The 20980-nt window shown below is 40.6% G+C and overlaps 1 protein-coding gene across 3 annotated transcripts in view; it reads right to left on the reverse strand.

Annotated features, from left to right (window-relative positions):
* iqsec1b (IQ motif and Sec7 domain ArfGEF 1b) overlaps nt 1-20980 on the reverse strand; it is a 532991-nt gene that overhangs the window by 397453 nt on the left and 114558 nt on the right. For 2 of the 3 annotated variants that reach the window (XM_043707985.2, XM_043707991.2), the window contains exon 2: nt 5053-5082. The exons of the other annotated variant lie outside the window; for it this stretch is intronic. In XM_043707985.2, the coding sequence (XP_043563920.1) occupies nt 5053-5082 (30 nt within the window). The remainder of the gene's footprint in view (nt 1-5052; nt 5083-20980) is intronic. 3 annotated transcript variants of the gene reach the window in all.

Genomic DNA, 20980 nt, shown 5'->3' on the forward strand with positions numbered 1-20980 from the left:
TGTTTTATTACTGTGCATCACTTTCCTGATCAAACATTAGTATAACTGGGTAAAAATGTTGTTGTGCAATCTGTTCTACTATCCAAGCAGACTTGTAGATACATGATACATGCAACTGAAAATTGCGAGATCTTTTAACAGAGCATAGAAAATACAGTATTCATTTTAACTAAAAGCTTATCATAGTACCGAAAATGCTCATAGCACCACATTTAACTTGCTTCCCTCATCAGAAAAAACTGCAACTGGCGAGCAAGAATTGGATATTCAATTTGTTAAATATCAGATATCAGTAACATTTACAAATAAATGACTTGTGTACAGTTTCAAACATTGGATCTGAGCTACAATCTGCCGCAAATCAACGAATATTTACAGAGAGGATAAACAAATCCAGAACATCTCAGAGACAGAGTAAGATGCTGTGTGCTTAAGGTATCATGCAGCTAATAGAATTCAAACAAGACTGAATATAAAAGACTCATATGTGAATTGGAAAAGCAAAGAGTGGGTAAAGAGAGAGATCGACAGCCACCCTATAAGGGAATGTAAAAAATCTACTCCAGGCATGTAAACAGTAAAAAAAAAGATGTGGTAAAAATGAAGCAGATACTGATTAGGGACCAAAACGTTATTTCCACATGGAGGCAAGGTTCATAGCTGAGGTATTAAGTTAATTTTCATGGGATGTGGTCTTCACTGGGCAAGGCCAGCATTGTTGCCCAACATGACCTCCCAACTCCTGTACTCAATACTCTGACCAATAAAGGAAAGCGTGAGATCTAACCTTGCTAATCAATCTCCCATGGGGAACCTTGTTGAACGAGGAGAAAGTGAGGGCTGCAGATGCTGGAGATCAGAGCTGAAAATGTGTTGCTGGAAAAGCGCAGGTCAGGTAGCATCCAAGGAACAGGAGAATCGACGTTTCGGGCATAAGCCCTTCTTCAACGCCTTACTGAAATCCATATAGATCACATCTACCGCTCTGCCCTCATCAAACCTCTTTGTTACTTCATCAAAAAACTCAATTTTGAGAGACATGATTTCCCCCACACAAAGCTATGTTGAATATCCCTAATCATGTACATCCTGTCTCTCAGGATTCCCTCCAACAACTTGCCCACCACCGACGTCAGGCTCACTGGTCTATAGTGCCCTGGCGTGTCCTTACCATCTTTCTTAAACAGTGGCACCACGTTAGCCAACCTCCAGTGTTCCAGCACCTCACCTGTGACTATCGATGATACAAATATCTCAGCAAGAGGCCTAGCAATCACTTCTCTAGCTTCCCACAGAGTTCTAGGGTATACCTGATCGGGTCCTAGGGATTTATCCACCTTTATGTGTTTCAAGCCATCCAACACTTCCTCCTCTGTAATATGGACATTTTGCAAGATGTTACCATCTATTTCCCTGCAGTCTATATCTTCCATATCCTTTTCCACAGTAAATACTGATGCAAAATTTTCATTTAATATCTCCCCCATTTTCTGTGGCTCCACACAAAGGCCGCCTTGCTGATCTTTGAGGGGCCCTATTCTCTCCCTAGTTACCCTTTTGTCCTTAATATATTTGTAAAAACCCTTTGGATTCTCCTTAATTCTATTTGCCAAAGCTATCTCGTCCCCTTTTTGCCCTCCTGATTTCCCTCTTAAGTATACTCCGACTGCCTTTATACTCTTCTAAAGATTCACAGGAATCTATCCTGTCTTTACTTTACATATGCTTTCTTCTTTTTCTTAACCAAACCCTCAATTTTTTTAGTCATCCAGCATTCCCTATACCTACCAGCCTTTCTACTAGGCGAAGGGTGGACTGCAGATACTGGAGATTAGAGTCGAGAGTGTGGTGCATCTGAAGAGCAGGAGAATTGACGTTTTGGGCAAAACCCCCTATTCAGGAATGAGTTTTCTTGTAGAGAGAGGAGAGATTCTTCAAGATAGGCATCCTTGGAATAGGCTTTGCAGTGAGGTTAAAATCAACGAGGCCTCTTTCTTTAAAGGCTGCAATTTCCTCTCCCACATAGTTGATGATGCCCTCCAACACATCTTATCCACTTCCTACACCTCCACCCTCAAACCCCACCCTTTCAACAGCAAGAAGGACAGGAGCCCCTGGTCCTCACCTTCCACCCCACCAACCTCCACGTACATTGCATCATCCTAGTCATTTCAGCCAGCTACAAACGGACACCACCACAGATATCTTTGCCTCCCCACCCATATTCACTTTCCATAAGGTCATTCCCTCCGTGACTCCCTCGTCAGATCCACGCCCTCCCACCAACCCACCCTCCCCTCCCAGCACCTTCCCCTGCCAAGGGAGGAATTAAAACCTGCGCCCACACCTCCTTCCTCACCTCCATCCAATGCTCCAAAAGGAGCCTTCGACATCCAAAGTTTGACCTGCACTTGCACACGTCACTTATGTATCCGTTGCTCCCAATGCAGTCTCCTCTACATTGGGGAGACAAAATGCCTACTTGCAGAGCGCTTCAGAGAACATCATCACCTGCACCAACCAACCTCACTGCCGCGTGGCCGACCACTTGAACTCCCCCTCCCACTCCGCCAAGGACATGCAGGTCCAGAGCCGCCTCCTTCACTCCCTAACCACCTGAAGCCTAGAGGAAGAGCACCTCATCTTCCACCTTGGGACCCTCCAACTCCACAGTATAAAATGTGGATTTCACCAGTTTCCTCATTTTCCTTCCCCCACACCTTATCCTAGTTCCAACCTTCCAACGCGGCACTGCCCTCATGACCTGACCATCTTCCCACCTATCCACTCCACCCTCCTCTCTGACCATTACCCCCACCTCCATCTACCTGTTGCACTCTCAGCTACCTTTCCCCAGTCCCTCCCCACTTCCCCTTCTCTTCCCCCCCTCTCCTCCCCCCCCCCCTACCATTTATCTCACCACCTCCTTGGCTCACAGCCTCATTCCTGATGAAGGGCTTTTGCCTCAAACGTTGATTCTCCTACTCCTCAGATGCTGCCTGACCTGCTGTGTTTTTCCAGCATCACACTCTCCACATGCTGGCCAGCAGATTAGTTAATTAGATGGTTTATGTTTAAAGTAACAATCAATAGTGATTTTTATGATCATCATAGCTGAGACTAACTTTTAATTCCAGATTCATCAACTGAATTCAAGCTCCTCCAGGGCTGTAATTCACGTCCTCAGAGCATTAAGTTGGACCTCTGAATTTCTAGTCCAATGATACTACCGTTATGCCATCATATCCCCCAGAACACATCATACCTGTGTGTTTGAAGGGAGAAGCTGTAAGGCCATGGTAGGAGAGGAGAGTAAACAGGAGGACTGTAAATGTTCAAAAAAAAAAAAGTGAAAATCCAGCAACTGCAAGCCAACTGACTTGATCTCAGTGATGGGGAAGTTTCTAGAAACTGCAGTTTATGCCAAATCTGGACAGATACAGATTAATTAAAAGGAAGACCAGTGTGGATTTGTTCAGTGCAAATCATGTTGAACTAATTCGCAGAACCATGCAGAAATAGTAGTTGGAAACAGATCTTTCAGAGAAGAGTAAGGTTTATAAAAGAGTTTCTAAGAAACCAAAGCTAGGATTCCTGCTTTTTATAAAATGGCCTCAGCCTTGGTATAAGAGGTCACAGTTTCAAAATTTGATGATGATACAAAATTAGAAGTACTACGAACAGCAAGAATGATCTATAGAAGTTTCAAATGACTGGTAGGTTGCTAGGAAGATCAAACAAATGGAATATGAAAGTTAAAGCACAAAAAGTATGAAGTGTTTTTTTTTCTTAAAAACAGTGACATAACTAAATAAAGACTTCAATTCCAAGAACAGTGCAGGAGCAGAGCAACGTGGGTGCAAATGAGCACGAGAAACAGCAGGACAGGTAGAAAGGACACTTAGCAAAGCATAGAGCAACCTGGAGTACACAGAGCACAAAAACAAGTTAAACCGGCCGAAGGGCCTGTTTCCACACTGCAGGGAATCTAATCTAATCTAATCTAATCAAAACACTGGCTCAGCTTCAGCTGGAGTACTATCCTCTGTTCGAGGTGCTACACATTTTGGCAAGATAGGAAGGCATTACAGCATGCACCAAAATATGGTTCCAAGGACGTGGAATGTCAGACATGAGGATAGACTGGATAAGGGGGAATTGTTCTCCTTGGAGAATAGAGAAGGTTGAAAGGACGTTTTATTGAGGTATTCAAAATCGCCAAGGGTTTGTACAGAATTAGATAGTGGGAAATTGTTCTATGGTTGGAGGATAGAGAACCAAGAGGACACAGATTTACAGTAACTGGCTAAACAAGCACCAGCAACAAGAAAAAAAATTCATGCAGCAAGTTGTTAAGAAGCAGGTTAATTAAGGTATTCAATAGGGAAGTGCAACATTATTTCAAAAGGAGGACTAAAAGGCAGAAGGTGGGCAAAAGGCACGAGGTGATTGCTCCATCAGAGAGACAGCATAAACAGGATGGACCTAATGGCTTCCTTCTGTGCTATAAACATATTACGATTCTGTGAACAAACTATATGCATACAATTATCCTCTGAAATATATCAACATGCAAGTCAGGTATCAAGACATCCAAATAGTGGAATTTCCTTCCTCAAAAGTATAATCTTGTCACGACAAGTATTGACAATAGATGTATACCACCCCACATGGCCATTTTTAATTATCTATATATTTAATTTATTTTGCAAATAATTTCAAAGCAATTTCAAATCCATAAACCAGTCAGTGTCTGAAGCTCAACCATGTAACAACTCACTGCATTCTAATAAAGACTTAACTCATTTACCAAAAAAGAAAAAAAAAATTATTGCATTTTTGCGCAATACGGATTAATTAAGCTTCATTGCAAACTGTACTGAGGCACAAAAAAGGTAACCACTAATGATTCCCATTCTCTTACATTCAAATCTGGATGCGTAATAATTCAACAGAAATTAAACAAAAAAGAAATCAAATGGCACAACTTCATTTAAATACCACATTCAAATGAGAATACCATAATATGAATATTGGTGCTTGAACACAAACCTGACACTTCCAGAACTCTCTCCTTCATATCTGTGAAATAAAGAAAAGGTAAATTATTAGCACAAAAGTAAAACATGAAGAAAAACACAGCTTTTCATTCAATTAGATTTGCAAAATTCAACTAATGAAGAATTTTCAAATATGTTTGCTCAGAATTCATTTAAAATCCAAATCCTAAATGAACTTATGAAATATTTTATGAGGCATAACTACACCCACAGAAATTTAATGGAAGAGATTAGAGATTACTGAACATCAAACTCAAATCAAACCCGAGAGTAGGAAATGTTCAAGACTTTTTTTCTAAAAAATAGGAACTGATTTTTGGTTTAAAATTTTCCCACCTGAAATTTGATCAATAAGCTCAATGTAAAAACATGATTGATGAGCAAATGACTTGGTAAGGAATTTGGGGTGCTAATAATAAAGGCATGCACCTATTGAAGCATGACGCTGAAAAGGAGTTTACATGCATATATATTGTATCCTCAGCATCATCTCCTCCATGGAAATTTATGACATGTGAAATTTTACAGCACATGAGAACAACAGGTAAGTGTCAGCTTGTCACGACAGGCCATTCGTAAAGAACACTGTCGGTGATCTGTGCACGAGAGGGGTTTTCTGCATCATTCCAGTATGTCAATATCCATACCCATATCAAGATCAAACTCCATTTTGAATTTGCAATTCAGAGCTAGTGCTAGCAGGGGGCTGCAAAGACTTGCCTAATCTAATAGCAAAATTGCATGTTTAAATTTCAACATTATAGAAAGATTGAAAAATTAAGTAATATGTCCTTATGTACCTGGAGCAGGATTTTCCAAGGAATGTAAATCTGCATGAGCCTGCCAATCTGGCCCTCTCTGTTCCCCAACATTTGAGATGGGATTCTGATCACGGCTCCTTCAGAAACGTGGAGGTACAATTCCATTCTGATAGTTCTTTTGTAGAACAGAATTGTCAGAGAAAGGCATCCATTCTCCCTTTTCAAAGCTGTCAGCCACCATATTCTGAAATTTACACAGTCCCACAGCTCCTTCACCTGTTGCTGTATCATGGCAAACACATAAAAGGCAAGTGTGATATTAGGATGCCAGGGGGCAAGGTAGGTGATGTCGTTATTAGGTTAGGTGGATGTTCAGGCCCAGTGGCAAGGGGCAGGGAAGAGAGAAACTGGTGAAGGTTGGGTCCAATGGGAACAAGATGGCTGGGAGAGAGGTCATTAGAAGTGAGAGTGTTAAGTATGAAGTCAGTTGAATAGTTACTTGGGCATTAAAATACATAGTTATCAGTCTAGCTTTTTCTAACCATCTTATCTTCATTGGAACCTTCCAAATTCTCTGATTTGAGTGGAATTGCTAGCAGAATCTTCAAATGTCATGGTATGATAGGAACTTCGATGCACACTGAAATATGACTGACTGTCCGGCCAGTGGAATATCGGGGCTCTAGTTGTGCTTTAGGTTTGAACTTATTAGTAGGCCAAACATTGTTATTTGAGGATTTGACATGACATATTCCTTACTGACCTCTTGAGGAGCTTTGATAATTGCTTATTCACAATACACTACACTGAACTGCACTACTGGATTACTTCTATCAGCTTAGTTACCTCCTGAAAAGAGAATCCTGTACGCTTGTAAATAATTAATTGAAAAAGTAGAAGAACCGTGTATAACTTCAAGCTTGATTTGCATTTTTATGTTGTGCACATTAATAAGTGGAGGCATACTTTGTTTCATTTCAGATTTGTTCTACAGTGGTACGTGCATGTCATTTGTTGAGAATGCATTTATAATACATGAGCTCTATCCAAAGCAGTAACCGTGGTGAATGGTTGGTACATTATGAAAAAGGGTAGAATAGGGAAAACTATTACTTCACAATAGTTTAATATCACAAAGACAAACTCATACACAAGGTCAGCCAGTGTGCAGGTTCAGTCAGAATAAAAATATGTTGCTAGTTTAGCACTCTAAAATTCAAGACTGGGCAAAAAGTCCTGAAAGAGTTAATAGAAAACATGCAGAAACAGAAAACTACTGCAAGCAGAATGCATGAGGAAAAAAGTCATCTATTAGCTCTGAAAATTACTTTGAAGTCATTAGGAGAAAAAAAACTTTAGAAATCAAAACAGCCATGCCAACTGAAGAAGGAATTTCAAGTGGAGACAGGATGACCTTCACTGAGCTTTCAGTATGTCAGATTATTGAAGATAAAAATGATGAAATCCTTTCTGATATTTCTAATAAAACCATTTCAAAGAATTGTTGTAACGTGCAATATGGTTGGTGCTTTGTCCCTCATGTCAACTCATGTCCTTTTGTTAAAGGTACACTTTAAGCTTCTTAAGTTTATTCAGTGACTGCTATTCAATTGCTACAATGGTCAAGAATACAACTAATAATGAATCAAGCCAGGCTTCACTGAGATTTAACTTGCCCAGTATTATCAAGATCAGTTTGGATAATGACAAAGTGAGGGCTTGTTGATTTTTTAAACAGATTTACACTTGCATTAAATTTTAGTACATGGGAGGTACGGAACTTAAAAGGAGGATTAGTGAGAAGTATATTACTTGGTATGATTTGCAGTTGAATAGCTACTCAGGCATTAAAGTACATAGAGTCATAGAGGTGTACAGCATGGAAACAGACCCTTTGGTCCAACCCGTCCATGCTGACTAGATATGCCAACCCAATCTAGTCCCACCTGCCAGCACCCGGCATATTTAATAGTCTAACTTTTTCTGGCTTTGATTGATGCCAAAATTTTTCTAGTGTAGGAAATGTAACTAAGGCTAAAGAAAGTGTCAGTGGATAAATGTAAAATAGAAACAAAAGCAGCACATCATAAAAATGAGATGCTTGAAACAGCTACTGAGCTTTTAAAAGCAAAAAGGAGGGAAAATTGAAGTAGATGCATCACCACTAGAATTAATCAAGATTCAGTTACAGATGAAAATCTTTGAACTTGAAGGAAAAGTGAGATAGAAAGGGTGGAGAATGAAAAAAAAAAGGGAGAGCAGGAGGAAAAAAAGATAAACTGCTGGAAACAAGATAGATTATATTGGGGGGTAAGAAAAAGAAAAAAAGTGGAGCACGATGGAAAAGATAATGAATACAAAAAGTCTGAATTCCCAAAGACAGAGAGAAACCAGACCTGACCAGCAAGAGAAACACAAAGGAAGAAAGATGCTCAAATTGCCTAGAGGAGGATTTAGATTCAGATTCCCACGTGGGTTTTGATTTAACTGGAAATTGGCATAGAGTACCTAAAATTAGAAGGAAGAGTGGTAAGATACATCACTTACTTTGACAAGATTGCTGTGATAGTAAAGGGGTCAAAAGATACTTGGTAATTAATGTTATAGAGTATCCTGATAATATCGCTGTGTGTGCGCGTATATCAGTTTATCAGAACACCCTGCAGACAACAAAGCTGCTAAAGCGAACTCATCAGAGCTTGTCCACGAAGTTCATCAATGAAAGGCAAGAAAATGAATCAGACACCTGCAGAATGTGCAAGGGAAAAAAGAAATGCTGTGGGATCAATGACTAAAATTACCAAAATTAAAAAATTGAGAATGCCAGGGAAATCATAATTACGCAGGAATTCCCAAATAGTATACCAGCAACCCCTGAAGGATTGTTTCCATAAGTGTCAACAACCAAACATCCAAGCAGCTGTAGCTCTGGCAGAGAAGTTAGTCCAAGTAAGGGAAGATATCAAGTTCATGATGGACAATGCCACTATTGAACTGAGTAATTGTAGCTGAAGTTCACTTATTGTAATGGCTTCAAAGCAGATGGATCACAACGATTGTAGTTTGATGATGAGAAAATCAGTGCCATAACAAAGTTTGATTCAAATCAAACTGGGGGATTGTATTAAGAGAATTAGGTAAACAAGCAGGATTTATACAAAAATTAAACTCCTAATAGGCATACTGTCATGTTCCAGGGACTGAATGCCAGAGAAGTGAGTTTTTGCAACCCTGATGAACTTTACCAATGCAAAGACACGTTATTCAAAATGTTAAAACGCACCAGCAATTTGTTTTCAAGAGTTAACCAACAGGCACAGATGATTATGTAACTATGTTTTGGATGACTTGGTTGTGCAAACATAGGAGGACCACATAACAATAAATGATTAGTCTTTTCAAAAAAGCCAATTTAGTAATAAATTTGGCCAAAAATGAATTTGTGAAAGTCCAAGACGCTAGAGAGAAGGTCAATTGGCATCTCGAGCACTTGATAGCTTGAATTTTCCCACGCCCAAGACAAAACTCAAAATCCTGCAATATGTTAGCACAAACTGATTTTTTATCAGAGGTTGGTTCCACGTTTCAGCACTGCAGTGGCTCCTTTGGCAGGTTTGTTAAAAGAAAGCCAAATTTCAACTGACAAGGGAATGTCAGAATGTCTTTGACAGTTTGAAAGCTGCACTGGTTTAACAGCACTGAATTATGTTAAGCTATTTAAACTGGCTGTTAATGACAGTATTGATGTTGTTGCAGCATTCTTACAGGAGGGTAAGAACTAAACAGAAATATTCAAAAAGTACAGAGACAGGAACATTGTGTATAACCAATACCATACTAAAGTGTACACTTTTAACAATTCCACAGAGACTATTATTTATATGGATCACAATCCTCACTTCTAACAACCTTCACATTACGAATGAGACAGTTTTATTGGAATTTTATGTTTAAACTACTCAAACAATCCTTCGTGCAGCTGGGAGACATCAAAAGGGATGCTTTATGAAGGGCAAATCTGAAGGAAAATGAATTGTGATCAAGCTATGCTGGTGTAGTGATTGTTATGGAAAGTCCTAATTATTTAATATGAATGTTACCATCAAAATGAAAATGATGTCAAAGAATACATATCATAAGAATTGCAATGCCTATGAAGATATTTTCTTTGTCCCCTATGGGGATGTGATGAAGGTTCATGATATTATATTGAAACATGGGTTAGAACATAGAACATAGAAGAATACAGCGCAGTACAGGCCCTTGGGCCCTCGATGTTGCACCGATCCAAGCCCACCTAAACTACACTAACCCACTATCCTCCATATACCTATCCAATGCCCTCTTAAATGCCCATAAAGAGGGAGAGTCCACCACTGTTACTGGCAGGGCATTCCATGAACTAACGACTCGCTGAGTGAAGAACCTACCCCTAACATCAGTCCTATATCTACCCCCCCTTAATTTAAAGCTATGCCCCCTTGTAATACCCGACTCAATACGCGGGAAAAGGTTCATACTGTCGACCCTATCTAACCCCCTAATCATCTTGTACACCTCAATCAAGTCACCCCTAAACCTTCTTTTCTCTAGTGAAAACAGCCCCAAGTGCCTCAGTCTTTCCTCATACGATTTTCCTTCCATACCAGGCAACATCCTGGTAAACCTCCTCTGCACCCGTTCCAATGCCTCCACATCCTTCCTATAGTATGGCGACCAAAACTGCACACAATATTCCAGATGCGGCCGTACCAGAGTCTTATACAACTGCATCATGACCTCAGGACTCCGGAACTCAATTCCTCTACCAATAAAAGCCAGTACGCCATATGCCTTCCTCACCGCACTATTTACCTGGGTGGCAACTTTCAGAGATCTGTGTACATGGACACCAAGATCCCTCTGCTCATCCACACTACCAAGTATCCGACCATTAGCCCAGTACCCCATCTTTTTGTTATTCTTCCCAAAGTGAATCACCTCGCACTTAGCTACATTGAATTCCATCTGCCACCTTTCTGCCCAGCTCTGCAGCTTCTCTATATCCTGCTGTAACCTGCCACATGCTTCCTCACTGTCAACAACTCCTCCGACTTTCGTGTCATCCGCAAACTTGCTCACCCAACCTTCTAACCCCTCTTCCAGGTCATTTATAAAAATGACAAACAGCAATGGTCCCAAAACAGATCCTTGCGGAACACCGCTAGTGACGGCACTCCATGAAGAAACTTTGCCATCAACTACTACCCTCTGTCTTCTTCCATCCAGCCAATTCCTAATCCAAACCTCCAACTCACCCTCAATGCCATATCTCCGTATTTTCTGCAGTAGCCTACCATGGGGAACCTTATCAAACGCCTTACTAAAATCCATATATACCACATCTACCGCTTTCCCCTCATCAACCTCCTTCGTCACCTTTTCAAAGAATTCAATAAGGTTTGTGAGGCACGACTTGCCCTTCACAAAACCATGCTGACTATCCTTGATCACATTATTCCTATCTAGATGTGCATAAATCCTATCCCTTACAATTCTCTCTAAGACTTTGCCCACAACAGAAGTGAGACTCACCGGCCTATAGTTACTAGGGCTATCCCTACTCCCCTTTTTGAACAAGGGAACCACATTTGCTATCCTCCAGTCTTCTGGGACTACTCCTGTAGACAAAGAGGACATAAAAATCAAGGCCAATGGCTCTGCAATCTCCTCCCTTGCTTCCCAGAGAATCCTAGGATAAATGCCATCAGGCCCAGGGGACTTATCTATTTTCACCTTTTCCAGGATTTCCAACACCTCTTCTCTACATACCTCAAAGCCATCCATTCTACTTATTTGTGCCTCAGTATTCTCATCGACAACAATGCCCTGTTCCTGAGTGAATACTGAAGAAAAGTATTCATTCAGTGTCTCCCCAATCTCTTCCGCCTCCACACGCAACTTCCCCCTACTATCCTTGACTGGACCTATTCCTACCCTAGTCATTCTTTTATTCCTAACATACCTATAGAAAGCCTTAGGGTTTTCCCTAATCCTATCTACTAAGGACCTTTCATGTCCCCTCCTTGCTGCTTTTAGCTCTCTCTTCAGGTCCTTCCTGGCTACCCTATAACTCTCAATCGCCCCAATTGAACCTTCACGTCTCATCTTGAGATAGGCCGCCCTCTTCCATTTAACAAGGGATTCCAATTCCTTATTAAACCACGGCTCCCTCGCACGACCCTTTCCTACCTGCCTGACAGGTACATAATTATCAAGGGCACTCAATAGTTGCCCCTTGAACAAGTTCCACATATCATTTACACTCTTGCCTTGGAGTCTACTTTTCCAAGCCACACATCCTAAGTCATGCCTCACCGCATCATAATTTCCCTTACCCCAGCTATAATTCTTGCCCTGTAGTACACACTTATCCCTCTCCATCACGAGTGTAAAAATCACCGAATTATGGTCACTATCCCCAATTGTGTCATAGAGATGTACAGCATGGAAACAGACCCTTCGGGTCCAACCCGTCCATGCCGACCAGATATCCCAGCCCAATCTAGTCCCACCTGCCAGCACCCGGCCCATTTCCCTCCAAACCCATCCTATTCATATACCCATCCAAATGCTTCTTAAATGTTGCAATTGTATCAGCCTCCACCACACCCTCTGGCAGCTCATTCCATACACGCACCACTCTCTGCGTGAAAGAGTTGCTTTTATATCTTTCCCCTCTCACCCTAAACCTATGCCCTCTAGTTCTGGACTCCCTGACCCCAGGGAAAAGACTTGCCTATTTACCCTATCCATGCCCCACATAATTTTGTAAATCTCTATAAGGTCACCCCTCAGCCACCAACGGTCAAGGAAAAACAGCCCCAGCCTGTTCAGCCTCTCCCAATAGCTCAATTCCCCCAACCCTGGCAACATCCTTGTAAATCTTTTCTGAACCCTTTCAAGTTTCACAACATCTTTCTGAAAGGAAGGAGACCAGAATTGCACGCAATATTCCAACAGTGGCCTCACTAATGTCCTGTACAGCTGCAACATGAACTCCCAACTCCTGTACTCAATACATTGACCAATAAAGGAAAGCATACCAAACGCCTTCTTCACTATCCTATCTACCTGTGACTCCACTTTCAAGGAGCTATGAACCTGCACTCCAAGATCTCTTTGTTCAGCAACACTCCCTAGGACCTGACCATTAAGTGTATAAGTCCTGCTAAGATTTGCTTTCCTAAAATGCAGCATCTCACATTTATCTGAATTAAACTTCAACTGCCACTTCTCAGCCCATTGGCCCACCTGGTCCAGATCCTGTTGTCAGAGGTAACCACTTTTGCTGTCCACTACACCTCCAATTTTGGTGTCATCTGCAAACTTACTAACTCTACCTCTTATGCTCGCATCCAAATCATTAATGTTAATGACAAAAAGTAGAGGACACAGCACCAATTCTTGTGGCACTCCACTGGTCACAGATCTCCAGTCTGAAAAACAACCGCCACCCTCTGTCTTCTACCTTTGAGCCAGTTCTGTATCCAAATGGCTCGTTGCATTGTTTCAAGTTTGATTGGCAATTCTATATTGCACTTGTTAATAAGGGGAGGCACGTTTTAGTTTCATTTTCAATTTATTCTGACAGGTACCAGGGGATGTGAAGTTTATTGCTGAAAGCATTTTAATGAGGATATACAACCTTGGATGAGATTGTTAGGTGAACAGTTCAGTGTATTTGGGGAAAGAAGGCAAAACAAAAAGAGAAAAAAAAATTTCGAGTAACAGATCAGTATCACAAAGACAGAACCATTTAGAAGGTCAGGTAGTGGGCAGGTTCAGTCAGAGCTGTGGGTTTATCAGACCCCAAAAATATCAGTAATGGGTTTAAAAAGAAGTCTTGAGATGCTCAATAGAAAACCATCCAAAAACAGCAAGTTGCTCGAAGCGGAGTGTATGTTTGTGCTTGCTCTGAAATACTTAGACAAGAAAGCTTCAGGAACCAAATGGAGTCATGCCAACTGAATAAGGAGTTCTGAAGACGAGGCAGGATGACATTTTTTCTGAGATATGGAGTATTCATCTTATTGTTGAGACTAAACTGGCTGAATCTCTATTTCTGATATTTGTACTACGTCCATTGAAAAAAGTTCTCACGTCATTTTTCCTTGCATGCAATAAACATGTACTTGTCTTAAAAGCAGTTTGACAGCCTCTTCTAAATATGTTCACTGATTAACCACCACAATACATAAATAGCAAATGTACAAATAAATGGTCCAATCAGGTGAAGTCTCATTCTTGGGCCTAACTTGTTCAGTATCGTCACCTGGAATGATAACATTATCCATAGCTGAACACCATACCAGGTATTTCTGTTTCTTTAAAAAATGCAAACGTACAGGGTGCTGTGCCCTTAGGCAATTTTTCAAGCAAGTGTAATTAGTTTACTAACTTAGAATTGCTAGATTTGGGCACTGCTCTTTTACTGAATACTGTAACTATTTGTAACCTTCAGAACATTCATATCTGACATACTATAATGCATTGTAGTATCAACCAGAGCTTCACTAATTTTCTCATTTTGCTGTCATTTAGTTCCTCAAGAATGCTATGATGCTTTGTAAAGGTAAGAACCATCATTCCATGTAAAGCTGAACATCTTTTGCTGGTATGATACAGATACACTGAAATCAAGCACATCTAATTAAGGTTAAAGTGAAGTCCCATGAATAGAGAAATCACAAGGCGAATTAATAGCAGATAGATTTAGCAAGTGACATTTCTGAATTCCCTGTTTCATTTCTGAAGAACTCTACGTGAAAATGCCTTTTGTTCCTAAAACATTTTGCTCATAAAAATGTGACAAATGTGAACACCCTTTTTCTAAAAATGGACTACTTCCCATGTAGGAAGTAGTCTGTCAGATCAAACTGGCACACAAGTACATCAAAAGCAAAAAAGGCATCCTGCAACAGATAGTTCAACTTCAACTCTTGTTTGAGCTAATACTTGCAAGGAACCAGAGACAAAAACACTTGAATTTACATATTAGTATGTCAAAATGTTTAATTACAATTTTTGAAAATATAAGCACAATTATAATTATAATGTTTGTCTGCCTTCAAAATATCTTTACCATTCAGGTAAATGTTAAATTCAACACCAGCACAAAATCCATGAAACTGCAATGTTGGAGGAGGGGGTGAGGATGGAATTTAATGCCCTTCTTGATAACAAAATGCATTGGGAATACTCAAAGTCTTCTTTTCTCTGTCCTAATCAAGATTATGGCAGACAACCTGTGAACTGCTTCTTTATCACACTGCCATGGAAGGCCTTTAACACATGTAAGTGCTTCACTTACTGCAGCCGATTGGGGACTCACTATACTAAGCCTGAAAGGCAAAACCCATTAAAAATAGCAGATTTAAAAGGGGCCTCTTGCATTCAGTGGTGGTTGGTGTACCTAATAAAGGCCTCACTTTCTCCCAGTGTCTAAGAGAGGGGCCTGGCAATGAGCAAGGTGGTATACGCCTGTCCTTGCTGTCAACCTTAATCCCTATATCACCCTTTTGTCTTTACTCAGCCTGGTTACTGGTCTTGCAGTCAGGTAGGGTCAGGACTGCCACTCCAATGGTTCCATGATTCTGGGAAGGCCTGCTACTGCACAATAAGCTTCCAAAAAAATGGGATGACACAGGACTCTGACCATCTCTCCAGCTGGCAAGCAGAACTGTTGGCACTTGCATTAAATTCCAGCCCAATTTGTGACATCTGAAACAATCCTGATCATAGAGGTACATTGCTAGATTGTGCTGCATAAAAGCACAGGGATCTTAAGTATAAGGTTAACATTAGGCAGTGCCTTAAACATCACCCAATGATGCTGATTATGTCCATGTGGACTTCAGATATCTTAATTACACACCTCTGATCTTTTGTTTCTCCTTTTGTTAGTAAAAAAATTCACCAGGCTGCCATTAACTGTGTAGTTCATGACAAATGAGAGTCCTACATGATAATGAGAGTTACATAATCCAGAATTAAGCAATCAGTGGGCAAGTAGAAGTGACTGGCTAGTTCTGTGCTTTTATACAAAGTACACAAATTTTATAGAAAAGCTAAGCAAATTTATACTTGTAATTATGATCATTAGTTATAGTGACAATGTTATGAACAGTGTGAATAGGTCAGCAGGGATTGGAATCACAACATAGGTAAATTTTCAAATAAGACATTATCATCAGATGTCCCTTTCACAATAAGACCGGGAGGGGAATATCTGCTACATAAATTAGTTTTGAACCTTTGAGCCAACCTGCCCATTTGCCAAGGTTGGATACTTGAATCAATTTCTGATCTTGCCTTAATTCAGTTTTATGGGAGCAGTTGAAGTTGTACAGATTCTTAGCATCTCTTTTATCATGAAATCTTATTGCTGCATGTTTTTTCAAGACTTGATGTATTTCAATACTATTATGACCAAGATAAATGAGCAATGACGTACAGACTGAGCTGCTTTTTGATTGCTTTCTCTTGGTGTCTCTTCCCTTAGAAAGGAATCAGTTCATTTCAAAGTCTAAGCTTGTTTAGACCAACAATCCGAGACGATACCCATGTCTTAATGAATACTACCAAGAAAGATTTTAAAAACTGACTCAGTTCCCATAGGAATTTAGTGGAATTTAGTACTACTGAACTAACATGAATAAGCTTTTTGACCCTGGAGTATCAAAGGCCAAGGGGAGACCTTATAAAGGTTTATAAAATCACAAGGGGCATGGATAGGGTAAATAGCCAAAGGTGTTTTTCCTAAGGTGGGAAAGTCCAAAACTAGAGGGCATGGCTTAAGATGAGAGAGGAATATTTTAAAGGAGGACCGGAGGGGTAACGTTTTCATGCAAAAGGTGGTGCGTGTAGGGAGGAAGTGGAGGCCAGTACAATTGTAACATGTAAAAGGCACCTGGATGGGTACATGAATAGGAAAGGTTTAGAAAGCCAAACGCTGACAAACAGGACTAGGTCAGATTGGGATGCCTGGTCAGTGCGTAGGAGTTGAACTGGAGGGTCTATTTCCATGCTGTATGGCTCAAGATATTAGAACCTGGCAGGTTTTTATGATAATCAACAGTAGTTACATGTTCACCATTAGTCTAAGCTTTTATTCCAGGTTTTTATTTAAATATTTACCATCTGCCATCATGATATTTGAACCCATGTATTCTGAACATTAGCCTAGCATTCTGGATTACTCATTCAGTGACATTACTACTACGTCATCACTTCCTCTAAGTCCCAGGCACAAGTTGTAAGCCATGATATATGGCAACTGGATTAATAAAAGAAAGAGTGATGGACAGTATCAGTCTGTCAAATACTTTCTAACTTAAGTACTTTATTTCCCCCTTCATGTTGAACAAACATGGACAAAAACAGTGTTAGAAATGTAACGACCTTTATAGTGCCAACCAGAACAGAGTCGATCGAGATTTGGTGATAACTCTTTGGACCTCATATTTGCTACAGCATGACCACATGAACTGTTGTGGTGCAGTAGTAGTGTCCCTACCTCTGGACGAAGAGGCCTGGGTTTAAGTCTGACCTGCTCCAGAATCATATTTGATCCAGCTGATTAAACATACTACACAGTGTGACCAAGATGGCTCTTTTGTGGTGCAGGGTTAAATCTTCCTACCTCCAAGCCAATGGGTCTTCAAAGTCTCTATAACAACTTCTACCATATTAATGGAACTTGCACCTGGCTGTATTCAGCCAAAAAGACCATATTACACTTGAGGCAAGAGTCTCTCCTCATTGCACAAGAACATGGTTTTATTCTACTACATTTGACCAAAGAACTTGATGGATGCCTATGGTGAAAATAGATGGTAGCATCAAAACTACCTTATACAGACAGTACTTTCTTAATCCAAACACTTCTGTCTGCACTCAGAGTGCTTCCAGATCCTACAGTGCTTCTGCCCAACTGCACCCCCATGAAACAGAAGGATTACAGGCAACAGAAAGACAAAAAATTTGATAGCAATCGGAGTTGAACTGACAAGAGATATCTACATTCTCTGCAATAACCACCTTTCAACTCATTTCACATTGCAGTACTTTTTAAAATGCATTTTAAAAAACTTCCACACTCAGATACATAGCCTCCAGACTGACAGAAGGCCTAGCCCTAAGATTGTTGGATTATAGAGGTCCAAGTGTTGTGACCACCTTCAGAGAGCATACACAACATGAGAAGCAGCAGCAGCAGCAGATTGCCACACATGGCGGCAAGTCATGTGGGTTTCATTTAACAGCCTCCCACAATGCTGGCAATCTTGGAGGTCTAAAGATTTCTTCAGATACAGTTTTAAGAAAGTTTGGGAGAAGATTTGTAGCTCGGGTGCTCGTTGTTGTGGTTCTGTTCGCCGAGCTGGGAATTTGTGTTGCAGACGTTTCGTCCCCTGTCTAGGTGACATCCTCAGTGCTTGGGAGCCTCCTGTAGAGCGCTTCTGTGATGTTTCATCTGGCATTTATAATGATTTGTACCTGCCGCTTCCGGTTGTCAGTTCCAGCTGTCCGCTGCAGTGGCCGGTATATTGGGTCCAGGTCGATGTGCTTGTTGATTGAATCTGTGGATGAGTGCCATGCCTCTAGGAATGACCAGCTATCCTTAGTATCCACACACTCAGATGACAAGCAACAGGAGTTCAACTGGGACAACACTACTATTATAGGACAAGCCAAACAGAGAACAGCCGGGGAATTCCTAGAGGCATGGCACTCATCCACAGATTCAATCAATAAGCACATCGACCTGGACCCAATATACCGGCCACTGCAGCAGACAGCTGGAACTGACAACCGGAAGCTGCAGGTACAAATCACTATAAATGCCAGAGGAAACATCACAGAAGCGCTTCACAAGAGGCTCCCAAGCACTGAGGATGTCACCTAGACGGGACGAAATGTCTGCAACACAAATTTCCAGCTTGGCGAACAGAACCACAACAGTTTTAAGAAGCCTGTTCAATGCAGAAAGTCAGTGGGCATTAATTAAAAAGTTAGGAAAGCAGCAACAAGAAAACATATCGGCAGGTAAAAGAAAGCAAAATTCACCAGTACATTATGGGCAAGAGGATAATCAGGGAAAGAGAGACCTAAGTGGCAAACTCAGAGTGGAGTTGGAAGACAATGAGGATTTAAATGAATACTTTGCATCTGTAATCAATCACTTTAGAGAAGGATGACATTAGGTATATAAAATCAATAAGGATAACTTTAAGGATATCCTTGAGCAAATTACAAGCAAGAAGGAGGCGGCACTACTAGCCTCAACATTGGATAAGTTCCTAAGCTACTGTGAGAGGCAAGGAAGGAATTTTCAGAGGCCTTCACATTAATTTTCAATCCTGCCAGAGAACTGGAGGACAGGCCAGATAATATGGTACTAATATTAAAGAATGTTGGTAGGAATAAACCAGGCACTATAGACCAGTGAGTCCAATGTTAGTGGTATGGAAACTATCAGAAACAATTCAGAGACAGAATTAATCTCCATTTGAAGAGGCAAGGATTAATTAAGAATAGCCAATGCAATTTTTTTTTCTTGGGGAGAGCAGGACATCATGTTTAACAAATTTGATTCAATTTATTGAATTGGTGACGACATGCACAGATGAAGGTAGAACAATGGATAGTGTAGGTGGACCTCACAAAGGCTTTTGACAAGATCTCATATGGAAAGTGGTCATCAAGAACCTATAGCACCTAGGACATGGATCCAAAATGGACTTACCGACACAAGACAGAGGGTGACTTTTGTGAGTGAAAATCAGTGTCGGTGATGATCACTTGAAGTGCCACAGCATTCAAAGCTACAGGCCAAGGGCTGGGAAATGCAAGAGTAGATCACCAAAGATCATTAGATAGCACCTTTCAAACCCACAGCCACTTCAATCTACAAGGATATGAGCAACAGATAGATGGGAACACTACCTGCAATTTCTTTTCTCAAACCAAACCATTCACCATCCTGACTTGGAAATATACAGCAGTCCTTCAATGTCATCAAGTCAATACCCTGAAATTCGTTCTCCAAAATCATTGTGGGTCTACCTACACCAAATCAACTACAGTTGTTCAAGGCAGCACCACACCACCATCTCAAGGGCAATGAGCAGTGGGCAATAAATGCTGGCCAAAATTTGATGCCCATATCCAATGAGTGGATTTTCTTTTTAAAAAGGTGCTTGATAACCAGAATCAGCCTGATGGTCTGAAATGTCTTTCTATGCTGTACAGGTTTTTTTCAATAGCTGGAAGAACTGAACATTCAGGAATCCTAAAGAGAAGAACCTTATGGCAAGTTTATGAACATACAATCAGGAAGAAAGCCATCTGGCATCTCAGGCCTGCTTTACATTTTTATAAGATTACGGCTGACTTGACTGTAACCTCAAAACCACAGTTCCAATTACCCCGATGGCCTTTCATTCCCTTTCTTATCGAGAATCTACCAGTCTCTGCCTTTAAAAACATTCAAATATTTTTTCACCATTTTTTCAGGGATGTTCCAAAGACTCAAACCTTAAAAAAAAGTTTGCCTCATCTGCTTGAAATGGATAATTCCCTATTTCTTAATGACCCAGACTTTCAGATTCTTGGTTTAATGCAAACATCTTCATAAAGCCCATGAAATAAAAGAAAAGGCAATGAGGCCAATCCAAAATTAGATCAGTGACAGGAAACAAGAGAGAATGCAATGGTTGATGGATGTATGTCCATATGTAGTAACAAGAGTGTTTGACAACAAAACATGCTTCGATTGGATGCCTGGTCAGTACAGATGAGTTAGACTGAAGGGTCTGCTTCTGTGCACTGTGACTATGATGCTATGGAAGCATCAGATCAAAATCTGAGCAAGCAGGGATAGAATGTGCATTCCCTCTCCATTATGGATCAATGGCACGATAGGCCTCTTACAGGATACCTTTACCTCATTCGGCAAATTATGATGTTATTCCTCATAATAAAACAGTTAGACATGGGTAACTTGGTATTGAAGAATCTAGCAATATTTATTACACCTCAGGTCAGATACAAACATTAGATTCACAGACAGGAGTATCTGGGGTAGTACTAAGAGTGGAAAGGCAGGCCATATCTTCT

The sequence above is a fragment of the Chiloscyllium plagiosum genome, unplaced genomic scaffold (assembly GCF_037043375.1).
Source record: "Chiloscyllium plagiosum isolate Xiang-an unplaced genomic scaffold, Cpla_swu_hap1 HiC_scaffold_14, whole genome shotgun sequence".
NCBI lineage: Eukaryota > Metazoa > Chordata > Chondrichthyes > Orectolobiformes > Hemiscylliidae > Chiloscyllium > Chiloscyllium plagiosum.